We start from the raw sequence: 24,985 nt of genomic DNA on the forward strand, positions 1-24,985 counted from the left end.
TCATGATGTATTATAAACAGCCTTGAGGAAGATTATTATTGCATTATATTTATGTTTTTAGGTTGTGACAATGCATTCATTAGGAAATGTTATAATAGTTATTCTTGTGGGTCCTATAATCTTACTTCAGTACCTAGATTCTAAGTGTCTGATATATAGATTTTTTTTTTAATTTTTGTGGAGCAATGAAGGTTAAGTGACTTGCCCAAGGTCACACAGCTAGTGTCACGTGTCTGAGGCTGGATTTGAACTCAGGTCCTCCTGAATCTAGGGCCAGTGCTTTATCCACTGAGCCCACCTAGCTGTCCCTGATATATAGATTATTACCTCAAGGGTGCAACTATCTTTGATTTATCTTTGCATTTATTCCCTCTTCCATTAATCCCACTGAACAATGCATTGTACAGGATAGAAAAAATGTTTGTTGGATGAATGTATAAGGTTCTTCCGGTAATTCTGTGTTATCAAAATAGTTTTGGTTTTTTTTTGGGTTTTTTTTTGTAGATGATATGATGTTATACTTAGAAAATCCTGGAGAATCAACTAAAAAACTACTTGAAAATATTAACAACTTTAGGAAAGTTGCAGGATACAAAATAAATCCACATAAATCATCAGCAAAGTCCAACAACAACAGATAGAGAAATTCCATTTAAAATAATTGTAGCCAATATAAAATATTTGGGAGTCTACTTGCCAAGACAAATCCAGTAAGTATATGACCAAACTATAAAACACTTTTCATACAAATAAAGTCAGATCTAAACAACTGGAAAAATATTAATTGCTCATGGGTAGGTTGATCCAACATAATAAAAATGATAATCCTGCCTGTTAATCTACTTAGTGCTATGCCAATCAAACTATCAACAATATTTTGTAGATCTAGAAAAAATAATAACAAAGTTCATCTGGATAAACAATAGCTCAAGGGAATCAATGAAAAACATATGAAAGAAGGTGGTCTATCAGTACCAAATCTTTTTTTTTTTTCATTTTACACTATTGCTGTTATTTTGTATACAGTGCATTTCACTCTGCTTCAGTTCATGTAGGTCTTTCCAGGTTTTTCTAATAGTATCCTGTTCATCATACCTAAATAATGTATTTAAACTTGGACAAAGAATTTTCTTCGAATTAGCCCAGCAAAGTCATCATAACTATTTCCCTCCATCCTATTCCCTTCCCATGATATTTACTCTATTTTCCATCTTCTTTTAAACTATTCCTCCTCAAAAGTATTTTACTTCTGACTGTCCCCTCCCCTACTCTACACTCCCTTTTTTTCCACCCTTCCTTCCTTATCCTCTTCCCCTCATACTTTCCTGTAAGGTTAAATAGATTACTCCTCCCAACTGGGTGTGAATGTTATTCCCTCCATGAGCCAACTCTGATGAGTTTAAGGTCTTTGAGCTAATTCTATGTTCCAAATTTTCTTCCTCCCTCTCTCTTCAACCCTCCCTATGAAATCAAGCAATTCAATACTTGTGCCGTTATGCAGAACCTCTTCACCTTCCTTGAAAGTATTTTGCTTTTTACTACTCTCTCCCAGAATCTGCCCTTCCCTCCTTCCCCTCCCCCCCCCTTATCTCCCTCCCCTCCCTCAGGGCAAAATATATTACTATACCCACTTGAGTATGTATGTTAGTCCTTCTTTGAGTCAATTCTGATGATATTAAGGTTCAATCACTCCCCAATTCCTTCCCCCTCTTCCCCTCCCCTCCATAAGCTTTTTTCTTGTTTCCTTCATATGAATAACCTCTCCCCAGACCATCTCTCCCCTTCCCCCTCCCCCAGTCTATTTCTCCTACACCTCAACCCTATTTTAAGGATGTCATTATGGGTTAGTTAGGTGGCACAGTGGACAATGCACCAGCCCTGGACCCAGGAGGCCCCAAGCCCAAATCCGGCCCCATACATAAGACACCCCACAAAGAACAAAACATAACTTCCCTTCGTATTCAGTTCAGACCTGTGTCCTCTGTATTATCTTCCCATATAGGAATGTTAACAGTTTGATCTTTTAATGTCCCTCATGAAGTCTTTTTCCTGTTTATCTTTTTATGCTTCTCCAGGGTGTTGTATTTGAAAGTCAAATTTTCTATTCAGTTCAGGTCTTTTCATAACAAATGCCTGAAAGTCTTCTTTCTCCTTGAAGTTCCATGTTTGCCTCTGAAAGTGGATGCTTAGTTTTGCTGGGTACGTGATTTTTGGCTGTAGTCCCAGTTCCTTTGCCCTCTGGAATATCATATTCCATGCCCTCCGGTCCTTTAATGTAGAAGCTGCTAGATCTTGCTTTATCCTTATTGGAGCTCCACAGTATTTAAATTCCTTTTTTCTAGCTGCTTGCAATATTTTCTCCTTGACCTGGGAGTTCTGGAATTTGGCTATAATATTCCTGGAGGTTTTCCTTTTGAGATCTCTTTCAGGAGGTGATCGGTGGATTTTTTCAATTTCTATTTTAGCTTCTGCTTCAAGAATATCAGGGCAATTTTCCCTCACAATCTCTTGGAGGATGGTGTCTAAACTCTTGTTTTGGTCATGGTTTTCAGGTAGTCCAATGATTTTCAAATTATCTCTCCTAGATTTATTTTCTAGGTCAGCTGTTTTTCCAAGGAGATATTTCACATTGCCTTCTATTTTTTCATTCAATTGGATTTGCATTACTGTGTCTTGGTTTCTCATAAGCTCACTAGCTTCCATTTGTTCAATCCTAATTCTTAGACAATTATTTTCAGCAGACAGTTTTTTAATCTCCTTTGCCATTTGGCTTTTCAAACTGTTGACTTTTTTCTCATGACTCTCCTGCATTGCTCTCATTTCTCTTTCCATTCCTTCCTCTCTTTCTCTACATCTTCGTTCTATCTCTCCTACTTTCTCTTCAAAGTCCCTTTTGAGAGCTTCCATGGCCTGAGAACAGTTCACATTTTTCTTGGAAGCTTTGGATGTTGGAGCTTTGACCCTATTATTATCTTCTTCTTCTGAGGATGTATTGTGGTCTACCTTTCCCCCAAAGAAGTTTTCGATGGTCTTCTGCTTTCTCTGCCTACTCATCCTGGCTTACTGTTTCTTGGCTTTTTACTCCTTAAAGTGTAGCGCTGCTTCCCGGACACACCGTTCGTGCTACAGCGCGGCCCAGGGGGTGATTGGGCTTCTTCTCAGCCTGCCTGGCTTGTGAGTAATCACAGCCGCTTTCTCTTTGACCCGGAAACAGAAGTCTGATTGAACTCTGATTCTCTATGGTCGGAAGCTTGGCGTGCTTTTACCCCTCCCCCACTGGGCCACCACCACTCAATTCAGCCCACTGGTTCAGACCCACGGCGCTTTGCCCCAACTCCAGCAGATACTGCCTCCACTTCACCCCGGCCTACCTCCGAACCCCCTCACCAGTCTGTGATCGGAGCCTCAGAAGCTGCTGGTGCTGAAGACTCTGACGTGTTGGAAGCACTGTCCCTGGCTGGGTCCGGACCGCGCGCTGAGCTGTTCAGCCTGATCAGTAGGTGATCAGAATCACCCTCTTTTGCAGAGAAACAGTCTCACTCTGTTCTTATGGGCATTAGGCTGTTCTGGGTTTTGATTTTTACCGCATTATTTGGGCGTGAATGGACAGGTTTATCTGGAGCTTGTGGGAGTCACAGCCTCTCCTCCGCCATCTTGTCTCCGCCCCCATCAAAATAGTTTTTAATAACTTAGGGGTACAGTTGACATCAAAACAGTCCCATTTAATTAAAAAGAATTATAAAAAATAAATAGAAAACACTGCAGAAAAACAATTTAAAGTCTAGCATGTTCAAATTAATATTGTAGGGAAAATGCTATCTTAATATTTTAATTATGCTATCTTAATGTCTTAGTATCTTAATTCATCCAAGTTTATGCTTTACTTAAAGTAGTATTCACTATCTCATATTAGTAGTAAGGGATCTATACCCTTAAGGCTTTCTTCATTTTCTTTTGTGTGATGTCTGCCAAGGATGTGTAAATACCTCTTTAGTCTTATCCACTTCTTATCACTCCTCAAACCCTCAGTAAGCAGGCTTTTGACTTTGTCAACTACAAATGCTCCTTTCAAAATTATCAATGATTTAATGTGTCAAATCCCATGACCTTTTCTCACTTCTCACCTTTACTGATATCTCTATAGCATATGACACTCCTTGATATTCTCTCCAAGTCTTGTGATACTTAGCTTTCTTGGTTTCTTTCCTAGCTATGTCTTCTCCCTCTCAGTCTCTTTTGCTGGTTGACCCTCCATATCCTATCTCCTAATTGTGGTGTCTTTCAATGTCTTATCTTTGGTTCGATTTTCTCTCTACATTCTCTCAACTGATGACCAACCTCATCACCTCCAACTGCTCTGGCAGCCATCTACGGGATGGACTGAAGAGGGAAGAGGTTTGAGGCAGGAAAACAAATTGAGCCACGTTCCTCATGCACTGTTCCACTAACCGTCTGGTTGGTCTCCCTTCTTCAAGCCTCCCCACTCTCTAATCCATCCTCCACAAAGCTGCTCAAGAGGTTTTCCTAAAACTCAGGTCTGTCTCTTACACAGTAAAATTCAGTGGCGAGGCTCCCTGTTACTTCTAGGGTTTAATATAAACTCTAGTCTAACATTTAAAGCCCTTTACAACCTGGTCCTAATCTACCTTTTTAGACCTATTACGTATTGTTTCATGCACTCCAGGGTCCTGCCTTCAAGCTCTTCACTATACATGACATCCTGTCTTCTACATCTTTGCAGTGGCTAGTTCCCATGTCTGAAATGAACTCTTTCCTCAATTTCTTGAGTTTGGGAATCTCTGATTTCAAGACTCAGCTCAAGTGCCATCTTTTACAGGAAGTTTCTCCTACTATTAATGCCCTCTTTTTGACAATACCATTCTACTGATTCAATATATACTTACTACACAAATATACACACCTTCCTCCAACGGAATTTAAATTCACTGAGTTTATGGGTCTATTTCATTTTTCACTTTTGTATCTGTAACTCCAATCCTTAGTACAGTGCCTGGCACAGATCAAGTTCTTAATAAATGTTTTCTGATTCATTGAATTACCCAATGTTACACAGTTCACAACGTCACAATCCAAAGGGCATATTCTTTTTTTTCTCTTTTTTTTTTTTTTTTTGCGGGGCAATGAGGGTTAAGTGACTTGCCCAGGGTCACACAGCTGGATTTGAACTCAGCTCCTCCTGAATCCAGGGCCAGTGCTTTATCTACTGTGCCACCTAGCTGCTCCCTAAAGGACATATTCTTTAACTAAATTCTACTCTGATGTGACATGGAAGTGACCTTGGGTTCTCAAAAGATATTTTAAAAAAGGATGGGCAAAAAAGTTGTCAAATGTGGTTCAGAATCAGAGTGGCCAAAGACCTGTAAAGTGGACAAAAATCTCATGCCAATACATCAAGAATACTTTCCTTGAGGAAAAAAAAAAATTGGACAAAAAAGATTTTTTAAATGCTACTACTATAAAAACATATTAACTTCATACTACTGAGAGAAAGGGGACAAAACTGATTTCAGATTTTGTCTATCTTCCACTACTTTTAGCAGAAATAACAGAATTATATTTTTACTAAATAAAATTGTACCTGTCTAACTCAACCTAAAAGATAGAGTGTTGCAGATTCTTTGATAGAAGAGTTCCCTGTGTGCATCACTGATATCGGTTAGGTTTTCTACCAAAAAAAATCCAAATAAGAAACAAAGAATTAGATCTTGAGTGACAGGTAACATCCCATAATATGCTTTAAGGAGATTATTGATAATTTCTCAGTCATCACCTGCCTTATAGTTTCCCCCCCCAAAATTTTGGTCACTCTAAAAAAATGTTTCTCTATGAAACTCCAATTTCACTCAACTGTTCCTTCAAAATGCTAATCTTTTATCACTTCCCTTATATAAAGGAACCCCCAAATATATTCTTTTTTATTTCAGACTCATGCTCTACTAAAATAAAAATCTTTTTAAAATAAAGAAAACCTGTGCCATTTTGATATATCACCTGAACAAAATGTTCACTAAGCCAAGTTTAATGTACAACTGTAATAAGAAAACCTTTTCAGGATGTATCAGTAGTTGATTTAGCATGTATTTTCCTCTCCCTCTACATCATCCCTCCCCATTCTCTGCTGGAATCAGTTAATACATTTGAGGCCAGTGTTTTTTAATGTAGTGGATTTGTGTGTGTGTGTGTGTGAGGCAATTGGGGTTAAGTGACTTGCCCAGGGTCACACAGCTAGTAAGTGTTAAGTGTCTGAGGTCGGATTTGAACTCAGGTACTCCTGACTCCAGGACCGGTGCTCTATCCACTCTGTAGCGGATTTTTTATGGCTAATATCCCATTAAATTATAAAATAATAAATAAAATGTAACAATATATTATATATCATATTACTTATAATAATAATTTTAAAACAGTAGTATTTTGTATAATTGAGAGGCAATTAAGTGAAAAATTTTCACTTTCTGATCCCCTGAGATATGCTGCAAATTTTTTCCTGCTGATACTTCTCAAGAATATTTCATGTTCTGAATATATTTTAGTACCCTCTTGCAGAACAGTCAAGGCCTTTTAGTCAAGAAGTTCAGCTTGAATTCTGGACAAGTTAACTCTAACAAACAACAATCATTTAGATCCATTGAGTTAAATAAGATCTGAGATGAAAAGGTTACTTCAAATGGGAGCTACTACCTTGCAATGTTGCTTTACGTCATCTTCTTCATCAAAATTCCAAGTTTCTGCAGGTTTTAGTATAGGCATTTCTTCATTGTATAAACAAATGTTATTTTAACAGAAATAACAGTATTATATTTTTACTAAATAAAATTGTACTTGTCTAATTCAACCTAAAAGACAGGGCATTACAAAGATTCCTTTGCTGATGGTAGATTTGGATGGTGTATGGTAGATTTACCATTTGCAAATAATCTCTGACTTATTTAAACAAAAATAATTATTAAATGTCTCCTGGGTCCTGTCCAAATCACATCAATCATAAATGTGATGTGGACAAAATCCACATATCTAGCCAGTCAACGTCTAACATAGGTGATTTAGCACAGGTGAGGCTCCCCAACCCTTATCCTGATATCTATTTTACAACCAAAATATAATTAATATGCTTAACTAGCTGAGTAAGTTTCATTTTTGAGAAATAAACTGTCTTCTTACATTCATGATGACTAACAGAAGCTATTGCGAATTTAAATAACAACATACCAAATTCTACAAAGTCAAAAGTATTTGAAAAAAGAGAATTAGAAATAGTAATAATGCTAACCAAATGATGCCTACTATACAAATGATGGAACAGTCTATTACATATTCAAAGGTTTATATTCAAAGTATGAATGAACATGTTTACACATGTCCCAAAGCACATCTGCTAGAATTTCATCCAATATGCAAGGAAAAGCAACCACTGACCTTCTTACTTACTTTCCTCACCTCTCACCTACTAAACTGAGCTATACTATACAAGCATAAAATGATATAACAAAAAATGAAATGATTAAGAGTTTGCAAATGATGTAGGGAATTACTCCTGAACCAGCTATCTGTATACAATTAGAATACCACCCTGTCAGATTGAAATCCAAAATTCATATAAAACTAGAAAAATTAAAATGAGAAAGATGTAGAATACAATTAAAAACTCCAAACTTATCTATTTAAATGAGTTCTTGATGCAGACAAATGGGAAATGGATGGCAAACATCAACACTAACTATAATTTCATACAAAGTTTAATCAATGTAAATCACTTGCCATAAAGAGGAGATTAAAACAGCTTAAAAATTGCTTGGTCACCAAACGCTGACTTACTTGATAAAGATAGTTACAGGAGCCCAAGGTAACTCAACTTTAGAACATACACTGTTTGTTAAATAATACAGAGGATTGTGCACATTGTGTCCTCTGAAGATAGCAAGAAACCAAACCAAATCAAAAGAAATGTAGGGAGAGAGAAACCCACTGATTATAGTCATTCCCCAAAGTATTTGAGGATAAAACTAGGAGGACAACAGATAAATGATGGAACTCCCCACAATTATCTGTATAACAAACTCTTTTCAAACCAATAAACTACCACATTTGGACTCTAACATCACAGTCCCATATGTACTCATATAGAAGAAGTGTGGATGGCACCTAAGAAACCAAAGGTATCTAAAGAGGAAGTCCATGCTGGAGGTGGCACATTTTGAAGGTATTTTGAAGGTGTCTCAGATAAGGTAGTAAACCAGGCAAGGAGAGAAAAAAACTTCAGATATTATCATTCCAAAAAGAAATGTTAACAAAAGGAAGGACACTAATACCTGCTAACAGATCTACCTACTTTCCTATCTACACACAATTGTATGAGAATAATTATACAGAGTATCCTTGATAAAGTTATTAGAAGGGAATAAAGGACAATTTATGCAATAAGCCATATCTTTACACAATGGATAGAGAGAATACAAGATCCTACCATGCTTGTTTGTTGACTATAAAAATAAACCTTTGAGGCCAAATTTGAACTCAGGTCCTCCTGACTCCAAGGCCGGTGCTCTATCCCTGTGCCACCTAGCTGCCCCTGCAAAATTATTTTAATACAAACATCTTTAAAATACTAGTATTCTACTGATGGTGGTATTTTGAAAATACCAACAATCTCCAAGGAAAGAAAATTTAAAACTATCCAAAGAGCATTGGAAAGGTGCATGACAAGCAAAATCAAGCTGTACCATAATGTAAACAAGGAATTATAAAGCATCAGAATAAAATACATCAAAGAAATGGATGAGTAAAAAAGAAAATGGGCTGGTAAACATGGAAGTAGGAAAGAAAATCGATTGATAGTCTATGTGTACCACTGCTGTCCTTGAAAAGTCACAATATAGGAAAGTCCTAGCATGATGGGTTGGGCTTTGAATCCTGGAGAGAATACACAAATGGATAAGAGCACAGACTCATGTGAGTGTCTGAGTATGAATATTTCAGAAAAATATTTCCTACTGAAGAGAACAGCTATTTAAGTACTGTTCACTTCTTGTAGCTAATGTAGTTAGCTAAAAACTTGAGTGAACTTGTCCATTTCTTCCTATGTACCAGATTGATTTTTCTAAAACAACTCTTTAGTCAACTCCCTCCCTCAAAAATGTTCCTATGGACAAAGTTTAAGTTCCTTAGCCTTCTTATTTTCTACTCTTTTAACTTTGCCCATCATACCTATATTTTTCCATGCTTGCTCTTATTTTTATTTACCTCTTGATTTTGAAAAGGAGCAGGGTCATGGGGGGGGGAATGTATAACTAAGAGTATTACTTTTTTGTTTGTTTGTTTTTGTTTTTTATTTAGAATTTTATTTTTCCAAATTACATGTAAAAACAAATTTTGACATCAATTTTTTAAAAATTTGTGTTCCAATTTCTCTTCCTCCCTCCCTCCCCACCCAAGAATTCAAGCAATTCAATATAAGTCATACATGAGTAGTCATACAAAACATCTCCACATTAGCCAGGTTGTGAAAGAAATAGACAAAAACAAAACTTCAGATTAAAGAACTATCAAAAAATTATGCTTCAATCTGTTTTCAGATACCATCAGTTCTTTCTCTGTAGATGGAGTGCAATTTTCATAAGTCCTTCAGAGTTATCTTGGATCATTGCATTGCTGAAAATAACCAAGTCACTCACAGCAGATCATCTCACAATATTACTGTTATTTTGTAATTGTGAAAAAATTTTTGAAGCAGAGGCGAGAGTAATGTAAGATGCTGATGCTGCTGATGCTGATGCTGGATTGATGATGACTAGAGGAAGATGAGGATTGATTGATGATAAGGACTGAATGAAGAATATGAGGACTGACTGACAATGATGAGGATTGACTGAGGATGATGAGGAGAATTGATGGATAATTGATTGATTGATGATGGCAAAACATAGGGTACTTTGCTGGGTTATTGTGAAGAAAATTTTTTGTCAAGCTTAAGGTACTATATAAAAGTTATCTATTACTGTTGTTGCAATAATCAATCTCATGGGTTCATTTTAAGGAAATATCTCTTTAAAATACTATATATAGTTCATTTTTTAAAAAATTATACTATCAGAAATACCTGGCGGTATCTATATGAGCTGATGCAAAGTGAAATCTACTGTATACAAAATAAGAGTATTACTTTTTATAAAGTAAAGGATTGGAAACAAAATGGATGCCCATCAGTTGGGGAAAGACTTAACAAACTGGTGCATGAATGTAATGGAAGATTACTGTGCCATAAGAAACAATAAATTTGAAGAATACAGAGAAGCATGGATTTATATTAATTGATCCAGTAAAATGATCAGATAACAAAACAATGTCAATACACAAAAACAGTCAAGATAACTTTACATGGGACAGCTAGGTAACACAGTGGATATAGCACTGGCTTTGGATTCAGGAGGACCTGAGTTCAAACACAGCCTCAGGCACTTTACACTTACTAGCTGTGTGACCCTGGGCAAATCACTTAACCCCAATTGCCTCACTAAAAATAAAAAGAAAAGAAAAGAAAGAAATGTAAACCCAGAACTGTATTATTATAGGGGCAGCTAGGTGGTGCAGTGGATAGAGTACTGGCCCTGGATTCAGGAGGACCTGTGTTCAAATATGGCCTCAGACATTTGACACTTATTAGCTATGTGACCCTGGGCAAATCACTTAACCCCAATTGCCTCACCACCCCCCCCCCCAAAAAAAAAAAAAAGCAAATGTTGCAAGACACCAACAATCTAGCCTGGCTCCAAAGTAGAGATGAGAAAATATCCCCACTGTTATGGGCCTAGCATACTCCAGAAGTTTTGTGGAGTAAATCAAAAGAACCTTCTCCTTGAGAAACTAAACCAAAGGACAGACACACCTAAAGAGATGAGCAGTACTGGATCCCGGACTGAGTTACTCCAGGACCACCACCCTTCATTCCATTCTCCCCCACCCCTCAGGGAGATAAGATTAGGTGTGGCTGCGGCCTTTGTGGCATGAGGACAGAGATGGCTTGAGATATCCAGAGCCACCCCTCACCCAACTTCCCCCAGCTACCACCAATGGGGGATGGTCCTCCCCCAATAAGAGAACTTTCCACAGTCAGATGATCACTCCCATCAGTCCTCTATAAAAGTATCTGCTGGTCTCCTGCTTAAGGAGATAGGTATATTAGAGCCACGCCTCTGTGCCATGCCTTCTCCCCATGAGAAGTCCAAGGATTTCTCTCTTGGTTTCCCTTCCCTAGCCCCTAAATAAACGATTATTTTATTCTAATTGGATTTTTGTGCAAGAGGGTGTCATTCTTTAAAGAGGAATTCCTAAGGACCCCTACCCCCCAGAACACCCACCCTTGCAGTTTCAGAGAAGAAGATCCGCAGGTACAGCGTATGCTCCTTGAGGGCAGGAGCTGTTTCACTTCCATCTGTGTCTCTACTATTCAGTAGAGTTGCTTGAAACCTCTTAAGGCTTGAATAAATGTCTGCTGATGAATTGGCAGGGAACTTCTGGCAAGTGAGAAAACGCTCTCCACCAGGGCAGACCAGCTAATGCTCTGCAATTTAGAGTCTTAGGAAATTTCCTGAGACACAGGGTGGCTCAGTGATTTGTCTGGGGACCAGAAGGCAGGCCAAGACTTAAACCTAGGTCTTCTTGACTTTAAGGCTAGCTCCCTATCCATCAATCAAGGGAAGGAAAGGTTTTATCATTTGAACTTAGAAAAAGCCAAACGAAAAAAAATGTGGGTTGTTTTAAAAAAACAACAAAAACTATTAGTGATACTACTAACTTTACAAGTCCATTTCAGTGGATGCCTTGAATGTAAGTAAATGTCTTGAAAAAGAAAGCTGGGGGGGCGGGGCAGTTAAAACCCAAAGTGGAAAGCTGGCTTGACAAACCAAATACACTTCAAAAGGAATAAAGCAGAGGAAAACAGAACGCAGGACTTGGGTCCAAATCACTCTTCAGAACTTTTCTCTGAGGGAAATTAGTATTATACTGTTTTATTAATAACTAATTATTAATTAGTGATCCAACCTTTTCCTTCCTCTTTTTTTGGGGGGGGCGGGGCAATAGGGGTTAAGTGACTTGCCCAGGGTCACACAGCTAATTAAGTGTCAAGTGTCTGAGGCTGTATTTGAACTCAGGTACTCCTGAATCCAGGGCCAGTGCTTTATCCACTGCACCACCTAGCTGCCCCCCTATTTCTTTTAAGACCCAACTCCTGAAAAGATAAGTCTATGAAGGGCATGACTGACTGATGGGACTCCACCCAACTGGGAAATCTTTTGGTTTAGAGTATAAACAGAATCCAGTCTGGACAAGCCCTTCCTGTGAGGAAAGAACCCCAGTTCTTGATGTCCTCCATTATAGTTTAGGGCAACCTAGCTGATGAAGGAGAAAACTAGCCAGAGAGGTCCAGATGGAATTGGCTTCCCTTGCCCAGACTGCTGGAGGCTGCTGAGTCTCATGATCAAGCCACATTTCTCAGCAGGAGAAGCTGAAGACTTTTATTTCTTTAGACACTGAATAACATCCACCATTTCACTTGTTGGGGGAGCTGCCTGTCAGAAGGTACACGTCTGATTTAAGGTGTTTCAGAGTCTCACTTGGCATCTTTGGTTACCAAGAGAAACCATCAATTTATTGATTATTAACTAGCCTAATTAATAAATTAATTAACTACCTGGAAACTGTCAGAGGTAGGGTTTCATTAGCTACATCTCAGACAGTTTCCTTATCTATAATAAAAATAATGATAACAACACCTATACCTAGAGGACTTCTGTCATAGGATCATGGTGAGGATTAAGAGAAATAATTGATGTAAAGTATTTTACAAGCTTTAAAAGTAGTATCTTGTTATTATTCGAAGCTCAGATATTTCTGATCAAACAATATCATTCCTTATCTTACCCTGTCTGAAGTTGAGGGAGAGGAAATGGGGAACCAGGATATAAAGAGTCTAGCCCTCATGCCCATGGAGGATGGGGATGGGGGTAGCTACTGCAGTGCCAGCCTGTCTGGTGGAGATGGTGGTGGACTCAGGAAAGAAGTAGCCTCATCCTCCCCAGAAGCCATTTAGTCCTTTGCTCATTACAACTCAGTTTAAATCTGTTCCCACAGATTAATTGTTCTCCCTGTTTCTAATCTCTCTCTTCTGCATACAATGGCAGAGCTGCCATTTCATTCCTCCATCACAGGGCTCAAAAACTTCCAGAATTGCCTAAAGTACAATGCCTCTGGCTGGCATTTAAAGCCCTGCACAGGCTGGTTCCAGCCAACACTGTTGGGTTTAGCCATTCCATCACACTCCAAGACACCCGTGTTAATGCAGCAGTGGATGCTGTTTTCCCTTTATAACAACTTTCTTGCTCCCCAGCACCATTTTCAGATTTTCCCTCTATCACCCTCCTCAAATGTCCCATGGCTCCTCAACCCCAACCACCTCAGCTGAGAACCCTGACATATTTCATTGGAAAAACTGAGGCCATTCTGCCAAAACCTCCCTCTTCTCCACTCATGTTATCCCAGATGCTATTATTGCCTTCTTCACTTATCTCACATGAAGAGGTGGCCCTTCTGTTTGCCAAGGCAAACCTCTCTATATACATATCCCATCCCATCCTATCTTGTCCTGAAGATTATCCCCTCTATCATCCCCACTCTCTAACCATCACTCTCTTCCTGTCTACCGGCTGCTTCCTTAGTAACTACAAACATGCCCCTGTGTTTCCTGTTCTCAAAAAACCTTCACTAGAATGATCCCATTTGTCTCCTCATTTTTGTGGCTAAACTCCTTGAGAAAGCTCTCTATATTTGCTGCTTCTCACTCTCTTAACTCTCTGCAGTTAATGAAGTTGGATTCAACTGAAACTGCTCTCTCCAAAGTTACCAATGATTTAACTGACCAATCTAATGGCTTTTTTCTCAATACTCATTTTTCTTGATCTCTCTGCAGCCTCTGACTCTACTGATCACTCTCTTTTCCTTGACATTTTCTTCTCTCTAGTTTTCCTGATGATGCTTTCTCTTGGTTCTCCTACCTGGGACTGCTTCTTCTATTTTCTTCAGTTAAACTATTTTTTTTTTGGATATACAGAGAATGACTTTATTTAAGTTGGAGACCTGAGAGGTGTGAGTGTGGAGGGGGTGCTAAGAGTCAGGCTCAGGTGGGGGTGTTGTCTTCTCTTCATCAGGGGAGCAGTCAATGAAGTCGGCCAGCATAGGGGCTGTGTCATCCTGTTCCTTCTCCCCTACTGGTGCTGTTTCTATCTCTGTTGCTGTCGCCTCAGCAGCCTTGGCTGGGGGAAGCTCTTGACTGCCCCTCCCATCAGTGCCCTCTCCTTAAGGCAGGGGGCTCACTTCCAGCCAGCTCTTCTGCAAGGGGTGCTTCTGGTACAGCTGTTCTACCTTCCTCCTCCCTGTCTCCTTGAGGGGGTGAAGCCTGGAGGGCCGGGGGAGGGGCACCACCACCACCCTCCTTTTCATCCTCAGCGCTATTTCCAACAGGAGGCCAGGCTCAGGCTCCTCCTTGGGAGGCTCTGAGGGAGGGGGAAGAATCTGGGGGAAGGGCTCCCCTATCCTCTACCTCACCCTCTGCTGGTTCAAATTCTACCTCCTCTAGCTCTTCCTCCTCTTCTTCCAGTTCTCCTTCTTCTTCTTCCTCAAACTCTTCTTCAAATTCTTCCTCCTCCTCAAAATATTCTTCTTCATCTTCATCCTCTTCCTCTTCCACATCTTTTCAGTTAAACTATTGACTGTTTTTTATTTATTCTTTGACTCATTTATTCTTTGTTTGTTTGCGGGCCATGGGGGTTAAGTGACTTGCCCAGGGTCACACAGCTAGTAAGTGTCTGAGGCCGCATTTGAACTCGGGTCCTCTTGAATCCAGGGCCGGTGCTTTATTCACTGCACCACCTAGCTGCCCCGACTCATTTATTCTTTAGGATTGTTATATAGTTTCCAATTAATGTTTAATGTGTGCTTCAGAGGCTCTTTACTGAACATAATTTTATGGCATCATGGTCACTAAAAGATGTATTTGATATTTCTGCTTTTTTGCATTTGTGAGGTTTTTAATGCCCTCATACATGGCAAATTTTTGTGCATGCCATGCACAGATAAGAACAGGTATACTCTTGTCTAGTCTCATTCAATATTTTCCAAAGATTCTTTAATTTTCTGGTTAGATTGATCTAGGTCTGAGAAGGTAAATTGAAGTTTATGGTCTGTTTCTGACTGTAACTCATTTCACTTTTTCTTTTAGTTGTCAATTGATACATACATGTTTAGTACCAATACTAATTCATTGTCTATGGTACTTTTTGGCAAAATGCAGGTTTTTCTTCTGATTTGAAGAATAATGGATTCCGCTTCAGGCTCTTATTGTAACTCCACGTGTATCTTTCTGTTTCAAACACGTTTCATGTAAACAACACATTGTTGAGGTTTGGTTTCTAATAAATTCTGCTATCCTTTTCTGTTTTATGTGTGAGTTTATCCCATTCACTTTCACAGTTATGATTGCTATTGCCTTCCATCCATTTTGCTTTACATTTTTTTCTTCTTTTTTTCCCTTCATTCATCCCTTCTTTTTTTTTTTTTTAGTGAGGCAATGGGGTTAAGGTGACTTGCCCAGGGTCACACAGCTAGTAAGTGTTAAGTGTCTGAGGCCAGATTTGAACCCAGGTACTCCTGACTCCAGGGCTGGTGCTCTATCCACTGCGCCACCTAGCTGCCCCTCATCATCCCTCTTTAAAGAGTCTGTTATGCTTCTGACTATTGTCTCCCTTAATCTATTCTCTCCCTTATTCCCTCCCTACACCCTTCCCCCCCTATTTCCCTGTTGGGTAAGATGGATTTCTATACCCAACTATATATGTATGTGTATGCTTACCTCTTTTAGTCGGTTCAGATAAGAATAAGGTTCAAGAGTCATCCACTTCTCCCCCTACTGTCTTCTCCATTACATGAATTCTTCTTTGTGTACCCCATATATGTGCTTTGTGAATTTTCTAGATTGTTGTGGAGAAGGGATAGCAGCAAGCTAAACTCAATTGCTTCTCACTTTGCCATCTTACCTCAGCCTCCCCCTTCGCAGTTTTCTCTGCTCAATTTTTGTCCAGGTCATACCCACAAATAGAGCTCTGGGCTCTGTTCTGGGCTCTCTTCTCTATTTAACTATTTTGCTTGGTGATCTCATCAACTCCGATAGATTTGACAATCATCTCTATGTAGATGCTTCTCAGATCTTTTTATTCAGCCCTAACCTCTCTTCATGACTTCTGGTCTTATATTTCCAGCAGCCTATTGGACATCTCAAACTGGATGTCCTGTAGACATCTTAAACTCAATATGTGTAAAACTTAATTCATTATCTTTCTTCCCTTCTACCCACCCCTAATTTCCCCATTAGTGCCTTGGGTACCACCATCCTCCCTGCCATCTTTGACTTCTCCCACTCTCTCTCTTTTTTTTTTTTTTGTGGGGCAATGGGGGTAAGTGACTTGCCCAGGGCACACAGCTAGTAAGGTCAAGGGTCTGAGGCCGGATTTGAACTTAGGTACTCCTGAATACCAGGGCGGTGCTTTATCACTGGCAACACCTAGCTGCCCTTGACTTCTCCCATTCTCTTAATCCTCATATCTATAATGTCAAATATTCTACCTTTTTAACATCTCTCCTGTACACCTTCTTCTTTCCTCTTAAAATGACACTACTCTAGTATAGGCTCTCACCTCCTCATTCCTGGACTATTTCAATAGAATGCTGTTGGCCTCCCTGCCTCCAGTCTCTCCCCACTTCCGGTATATTCTCTACTCAGCTGTCAAACTCATCTTTCTAAAGTAGGTCCAATCAGGTCATCTTCCTGCCTCCAATTCAATAAAAAAACTTTAGTATCTCCTTATGTTCTGCAGGATCAAATACAAAATCCTCTGTTTAGTAGTCCAAAGCCCCTTTTGATACCTGACGTCTCCCTTCCCCAGATACTCTGTGCTCCCATGACCCTGCTTCCTTGCAGTTCCTCACAAACCTATACTAAATATCCTGACTCAGGCATTTTTGTGACTGTCCTCACTGCCTGGATCTCATTCCTTCCTTGTTTATACCTCCTGGCCTCTCTGGCTTTCTTCAAGTTCCAGCTAAAATGTCATCTTCTATGAGAAGCCTTTCCTTGTCCTCCTTAATGTAAGGGCTAAAATTCTAGCTATACTGTCTAGAATATCTAATGAGTGGTCGCCATTAAATTATAAGCTCTAGCAAGAGTTAGACTTTTAAGCATTTATTAAGGAGAATAAGAACTTTGTAAAGAGAGAGAGAAAGGCCTAGATTCCTCTATCTATTAAAGGGAGAGCGCATTTGTAGCTCCTTTCTCCACCAGAGTCCTCAAGAAAGAGCGAGCCAGTGCGCCAGCCTCCCCCTTCCTCCTCTCACAAGCCAATGTCACTTCCTGATGTCAAAGAAAGCCACATGGTCCTGCCCTCAGAGGCCCTCTCCTCATGTTGGAGCTTTCCTACAGTAAGTCTCCAGCAGGTGGCGTCATTCCAATCATTACATTAACCTTAGTGACTTCCCGACTTCCCCTTGGGGAGAATATAAACCGACCTCATTGTGTGCATGTTTGCTATTATTATATAAATGTATGAATGTCTCCTTCGGGACCTCCCTTTCCCCAATGACTTTACTGTTACAAAAAAAGACCGAAAGGGCAGCTAGGTGGAGCAGTTGATAAAGCACCAGCCCTGGATTCAGGAGTACCTGAGTTCAAATCCAGTCTCAGACACTTGACACTTACTAGCTGTGTGATCCTGGGCAAGTCACTTAACCCCCATTGCCCCAAAAAAACAAAACAAAACAAAGACTGAATAGTTCTCAAGAACTCACCCACTTCTCTTTATCTTAGCTAATAAGGTCTTAGTAGGAGCTTAACAAATGCTAACTAACAAGTGACTGATAAAGAAGATACAATTTTCTTTAGTCTGGAATAAATGGCTATTTTTTTTTTTTGTGGGGCAATGGGGATTAAGTGATTTGCCCAGGGTCACACAGCTAGTAAGTGTCAAGTGTCTGAGGCGGGATTTGAACTCAGGTACTCCTGAATCCAGAGCCTGTGCTTTATCCACTGCGCCACCTAGCCGCCCCCAAATGGCTATTCTTGAAGACAAACTTGTTTTTTAATGTTGTTGTATCCCTAGGTATAGCTCATTGTTTGAAGCATTCAATAAATGCGGATTGAATGAGTAAAATTAAATTTTTTAAATCCTTAAAATATTTCTGCAATTTGGATTAATGTGTGGTTTGAAACATTCACAATTAATTTACCATTTGTGTAGGCTATACATATCAAGAAATATTAACTTGGACAGTAAAATTCAGTTTTTAATGAACTTTCTTCAAAAATGTACTGATTAGGGGTAGCTAGGTGGTGAAGTGGATAAATCACTGGCCCTGGGTTCAGGAGGACCTGAGTTCAAATCCAGCCTCAGACACTTAACACTTACTAGCTGTGTGACCTTGGGCAAGTCAGTTAATCCTTACTGCCCTGCCCCCCCCCCCAAATTGTACTGGTTGTGCTATAGCGAAATATTAATTAAAAATAAATTTTTTTTAAGTGAGGCAACTAGGGTTAAGTGACTTTCCCAGGGTCATACTGCTAGTAAGTGTTAAGTGTCTGAGGCCACATTTGAACTCAGGTCCTCCTGAATTCAGGGCTGGTGCTTTATCCACTGCACCACCTAGCTGCCCTCACTACTTTACCTTTTGAAATAAACTTCAAAAATATAAGCTGTAAGTCAAATGTCCACATATACATATATAATGTAATCAAGTAAAAGGAAATACTTACCTTAACTTTCTGACCATTAGCAGCTAGGATATCTATCCAAGATGTATCAGTTAACACTGAGCATACATTTCACTGAAAAGGAAAAGATATATTTCTTTTAAGTTAAGTATTTCTTGTAACAAATGGTAACTCAACCAATATATAGTTGCATTTATTTAAAAAAAATTCATCAGTTAACAGTAGTACATTCCTAAATGAAGACCTTCCAGATTTCCCCAACTTCTAGCACTTGCCCTTCCTCTCCAACCACTTTCCATTTAACTACCTACTATTTATTCTTCTTGTATTTATTCTGCATATATTTCTGTATGTATTTGTTTCCCTTAGAATGTAAGATTTCTAAGGGTATGGACAGTTTCATTCTTTATATTTATGTCCCCAAAATCTAGTACAGAGCTAAGAAGGCAGGAGTTACTTAATAAATGCTTGTTAATTATTTTATGGGATCACCAGCTAACCTGAATCAATTAGGCAAAATACCACTTACCAACATTTGAAAATACTGTGAAAATTAAAGTTAAAAAAAATTTTGTTGTGTAAATTAAGTATCTAAGAACTCATGGTAATTTCTAAGCCAACTAAATGTATGCCATTAAAACTGTTATAATATATATAAGTTGATAATTTAATATTTGTTAGATTAATAATGACATCAATCATTGTACTTCTAAGTGCCTAATTTACAACTAAAGAAGAATTTACTATCTAGTTCTATATAAAAACCTTTCTTGTGAGAAGTAAGAAAAAATATAAAGCTAATGCTATGTTGTTGTTAATTTTGGAAGCCTTCCCCAATCCCTCTTTTTTTAAAAATATGAATGACTTTATTTATTTTTGTTTGTTTGTTTTTGTGAGGCAGTTGGGGTTAAGTGAATTGCCCAAGGTCACACAGCTAGTAAGTGTTAAGTGTCTGAGGCCGGATTTGAACTCAGGTACTCCAGACTCCAGGGCTGGTGCTCTATCCACTGTGACACCTAGCTGCCCCAAGCTAATGCTATGTTGAGGTTTGGTTTCATGCAAGTTGCATAATACTTGCAAATATGGGAAGAGAGCAAACAGAACTGAGAGTCTTTTAATTTTTAAGTAATATGTGCTGCTAAGCATACAGCAGAAATTTTCCAGATTATCACTTAATACAGTATTCCTAAATAAGAATTTAATGGAATTGTTGTATTTGGGGTTAATGGAAAGGATCTTAAAGGTCATTTAGTATAAACCCTTAATTTTATAGGTGAAGAAACCGAGATGCTAAGAAGTTAGATGAATTCAAGGTCACCCAAGTAATTTCCTATTTTAAAAATGAAAAGGATAGGGGCAGCTAGGTGGTGCAGTGGATAAAGGACCGGCCCTGAATTCAGGAGGACCTGAGTTCAAATCTGGCCTCAAACACTTGACACTTACTAGCTGTGTGACCCTGGGCAAGTCACTTAACCCTCACTGCCCTGCCAAAAAAAAAATGCAAAGGATATAGTTCAAAGAATTTGCAACAAAAGTCATAGTATAAAGAAAGGAAAACTGCAAATTAATTGTATTAACTGTGAATTTCCTGTAGCTAATTCATTGAGATTAATGGAAAAACTGGAGGAGAAACACAGAATAGTCTACCAAAACATCTTCCTATCTTAAGTTGGTCCCCAGTTATTATCATCTTAAACATCAGATTTATCTCAATGAAATGTTTGTCATTAACCTCACTCATAAAAATTTCAATCATTCCCTGTAGTCTCCAGGCAGTGTTAAATTCCTCATTCTGGCAATCAATGGCATAGGAAATTCGCCTACAATCCGAATTCTCCAACACTAATTTTCAGCTCCAGAAAACTTTCTTCTTCATGTCTCCATTACAATGACTGATGTATCATTCAACCATCTGAAGCCTAATCTTACTTTTTCTTTTTTTTTTAATTATTTTCTTTTTTTTTTTTTAAGTGAGGCAATTGGGGTTAAGTGACTTGCCCAGGGTCACACAGCTAGTAAGAGTTAAGTGTCTGAGGCCGAATTTGAACTCAGGTACTCCTGACTCCTGTTCTATCCACTGCACCACCTAGCTGCCCCCTTACTTTTTCTTAAAAGTAATTTTTTTTATTGAAAGTTTTGAGTTCCAAATTTTATCCCTCTTTCCCTCCCTCCCTTAACCCTCCCTAGGGCAGTAAACAATCGGATACAGAATATACAATTATGTAAAACATTTCCGTCTAATCATAGGAATTTGCATTCTATTTGCATTCTAACTCCATGTCTCGTATTCTACCCCCAGACCCAAGTAGCTGCCTGCCACTTTAACTGATACCTTGGGCTTATCTATTAGTTTCCAGACTCAGCCTTCCTGTATCATTGTGGATATTGGACAGTTTGTTAACGACCCTCAATATGAGGCCACCAGGTAGCCCACCTTAGAGTCCCCAAGCATAATATTTGTAAGTATGGAAAGAGAGCAAACAAATCTACATAGATTGTCGGGGGGGGGGGGGGGGGAGGAAGAGACAAAGGGTCTGGAACGAGAATAGGGTAGGAGAATTCTCACTTGAGGTAACTGACCGGAGATATGGCTGAAGACCACCACCCTCCCTTCAGACCCAATGAATCAGCCAGGTCCCTGAACCCAAGAGCTTTGTGCTCTCAGCTCTCATCCCAAGGAAGCAGCCCCTGTGGAGATGCAGCCTGGCAGCTGCTCTTACAGGACTTTCAATTGCAACTCTTGAAGACCCAGAAAAGAAAGTGCTTGTGTGCAAAGTCCTTGGCTCTGTCAAATGGTTCAACATCAGTAACTGTTACCATTTTATCAGCGGAAACGACATTAAAGGTGTTAATATCTACTTTGAAAAAAGAACATGAAAGCATTTTGCCCAAGTTTATGTCAATAAAACTGATGACAAATGACAAATGAAAACAAACAAAAATTCTGCTTTGCCGCTGCACCCTAAAGACCACGGGGCCTTTCCACCTGACTTGTACCTGGCCACTCCTCCACGTGTTTTCCCCCAACGTCAGAGCGCAAGGTCTCTTATTTTCCTGTTCATGTCCCTAGCACAGACTGAGCTCTGCAGTCGCTAAGTGCCTAATAAATGCTTTTCTTTACTTCATTTCATTCAGGTTCGGGTTGGAACCACAAAGGCTCCAAAGTGCAAGAACCTCACCCGAAGTGTCTGACCCACAGGTGGTGGACTTAGGGGAAGGGCATCATCAAAGACCTTGTTTCCCAAACGTGGAAACTCAGGCCCAGAGAAGTTTAAGACCTACTTTTTACCAGTCCCTGGGCCCGGCACTGAGGATACAAAAAGGGGCAAAGATCGGTCTCTGCTGTCTAGGACCACCCAGTCTGGTGGGTTAGGGGACTTGGCCAGGGTGACACAATGCGGGGGCTTTGGAATGCATATCTTCCGGTGTCCCAGTTCAATGCCACTGCGGCACGTGGCCGCTCCATAGGCCGCAGCGCTTCCTGGGCTGAGGGGTAAGAGGTGGGGGGGCGGGGTCTCCACTTTAGGCCTCAGGTTCCCCCCTGCCCCAACCCCAGAGGCCGAGCCCCGGCTCCAGCCTTGCCTGGGCCTCCCCGGCACTGACCTCAGGAACCCCCAGGCCGCGGGGACCGGGAAGCTCCAGGGAGGGCGCCGTTCGGAGAAGTGGGGCGAGCCGGAAGGAGGAGGCGGGGCCTGACCCGGACCCGGCAGCGCTGGAGGGGCGGGGGAATAGGGGGCGCCACTCTCCGGGCCGGGAGTAGCGTCGCGGTCCCAGCTGCCGTCTCCCAGACTCGGCCAAGGCCGCGCGCCGACTGAAGACACGCCCCCTCCCCGGGCTTCCTCCCTTGGGCGCGGGCACGAGCGGGGGCGTGGTCGGGAAGGCGGCAGGCCGCGAGCGCGAGCCACGGGCACGCGCGTCGGTTGTTTCCGAGGCGGCGGCGGCCGTGGCGGCGTTGGGGGCCGAGGTTCCCCCGCCCAGCAGCGGCGCCGGGCGCGCGCGCGCCTCCGCCCTTCCTCCTCATCCCCGCCCCCGCCCCCCCCTGTGCTTCTGCCATTTAAAGGCGTAGCACTGGCGGCGGTCCCAGAAAGCCCTTCCTTTGCTCCCCGTTAGACTGTGAGTACAGAGGAGGGAGGAGAAAGCCAGCGAGCCAGGAAAGCAACCTCGGCTCGAGCGACCGCTCCCTCCCGCCGGGCCCCGCAGCCCCCATCTCAGAGCCCTCCAGCCTCCCGCCACCGCCGTCATGTTCCGGTACCTCGGGGAAGCGCTGCAGCTGTCCCGGGCCGGGGCCTCGGCCGCCGCCGCCGCGGCCGCCACGGACCCCGCCGCCTCCGCCCTGCTACTGCGGGCCCGGGGCCAGCCCGCGGTCGCACCGCCCGCCCCTCGACGCCACTACAGCGAGGCGGCCGGGGCCGGCGAGGATGATCCCAACTTCTTCAATATGGTGGAGGGCTTCTTCGACGCGGCTCCCGCATCGCTGGAGGACAAGCTGGTGGAGGACCTGAAGACGCGGGAGACGGAGGAGCAGAAGCGCAACGGGTGCGAGGCATCCTGCGCATCATCAGCCCTGCAACCATGTGCTGAGCGTCACCTTCCCCATCAAGAGGGACGACGGCTCCTGGGAGGTGATAGAGGGATACCGGGCGCAGCACAGCCAGCACCGCACCCCCTGCAAGGGAGGTGAGTGACGAGGGGGCGGGGGCGACTTACATGCTCCCCCGCCCCTTTCCAACCCCGGCGAATGGCCTGGGGTTGGGGTGGGTGACATCCACTATGCCCCTTCCAAACTAAGCTAATGCCCCCCGGGTGGAGTGCGGTTGCTCACTTTATCCCTTTCAATCCCAGCGAATGTTCAGGAGTGGGATGGGGGGGGGGCACCCATTCTGCTTCTTCAGCCCCAATGAATGACCCGAGATGGGATAGTGGCGGACCAATGCTCCCCTGGAAAGTTTTTCCCTCAAGGATGCACCTCTTTGGGGCTGTTTGCTGGTGTTTCCAATTTAAAAATAAAGTGTGTAGATTGGGATGTGTAGAGGGGGGGGGCAGAAGGCAACCCCCCTGTCCATGGAGAGAGTAAGGAGGGGCAAGATGTGTCTGTTTATTGCACCGCGTTGTACCTTTGAAAAAGACTGTTATTCCGAATTTGTAACCAAGGGGAGTTAGTCTGTAAGTTTCACTTCGGAGCTTCCTGAAGGTTTCCCGAGTTCTCTCCTATTCCCTCTAATGTCAGTTGCCCTGGCGGTTTGAATCGATTGTTTTTTTACCGGCTAACCCTCCCCCCTCCCTAAAAATCAGTGGCGGGTGATAGCAGCATTCGATTCCATCCAGGGGGTCCTCGGGCCAAGAAAAAGAGGGCACCTTCTGATCTGACCAACTTTGTTGACTCGAGGGTTCCTCCTGAGGGTTTGTGCAGTCGACTTTCATTTGTAGAACCATAGGCACCCCCGAGGTGCACAAATATGTTTAACTAGTTCTCCAATAAACAAGCGCTTTGACGGCCAACCTGGGGCGCCTTCTGCCCAGCCTGCCAGCCAATAGAATGAAACAGCTTGAGGGGGTGTGGTAAGGGCGTGGCTAACTACTGATTTGAGCCTCCGATGGAGAAAGGAGTCAAAGCAATTTTTGCTCAATGAAACCATATTATTCCATGCTGATGGACATTTGTGTATCGTTTGTGCTCAAGCACATCTTGGATTTCCCATCTTGCTGGAATCCTTTCCTTTCCGGTTAGTTTCATTCCTTTGAAAGGATCCAGATCAAGGGAGAACCTGTTCCTAGTAACTGAATTTCACAGAAAGACAGTAGAACCTCTCTGGTGTTTCGAAGATCATTGGTGGGGCAGTTAGATGGCGCAGTGGATAGAGCACCGGCCCTGGATTCAGGAGGACCTGAGTTCAAATGCGGCCTCAGACACTTAACACTTACTAGCTGTGTGACCCTGGGCAAGTCACTTAACCCCAATTGCCTCACCAAAAAAAAAAAGATCATTACTTAAATTCGTTTTGTTATTGGGAAAGCAGATATAGAGGTGGAAGGGACTTTAAGCCCCATGCCTGTCTCCTCTAAGGCCTAAAGAGGTTTGCCTACAAATAATTGGGTGAGGAGGTTGGGCCCCCACTGTTATTTATGCCAGGTTGGACTGATTTATAGACCATTCTT

At 41.6% G+C, this 24,985-nt stretch overlaps 2 protein-coding genes across 2 annotated transcripts in view; one reads left to right on the top strand and one right to left on the bottom strand.

The window, feature by feature from the left end:
- SHLD2 (shieldin complex subunit 2) overlaps nucleotides 1–22,654 on the bottom strand; it is a 96,678-nt gene extending 74,024 nt beyond the window's left edge. Inside the window, 2 exon segments of the mRNA XM_043980446.1 lie at nucleotides 18,872–18,943; nucleotides 22,433–22,654. The gene's annotated coding sequence lies outside the window, so the exon portion shown is untranslated.
- Nucleotides 22,655–22,887: 233 nt separating this feature from the next.
- The window catches only part of GLUD1 (glutamate dehydrogenase 1), a 35,377-nt gene continuing 33,279 nt past the window's right edge, over nucleotides 22,888–24,985 (top strand). Inside the window, 3 exon segments of the mRNA XM_043982993.1 lie at nucleotides 22,888–23,361; nucleotides 23,364–23,387; nucleotides 23,390–23,506. Coding sequence (XP_043838928.1) covers nucleotides 23,070–23,361; nucleotides 23,364–23,387; nucleotides 23,390–23,506 — 433 coding nt within the window. The 5' untranslated portion in view covers nucleotides 22,888–23,069.

The sequence above is a fragment of the Dromiciops gliroides genome, chromosome 2, assembly GCF_019393635.1.
Source record: "Dromiciops gliroides isolate mDroGli1 chromosome 2, mDroGli1.pri, whole genome shotgun sequence".
NCBI classification, from domain to species: Eukaryota; Metazoa; Chordata; class Mammalia; order Microbiotheria; family Microbiotheriidae; genus Dromiciops; species Dromiciops gliroides.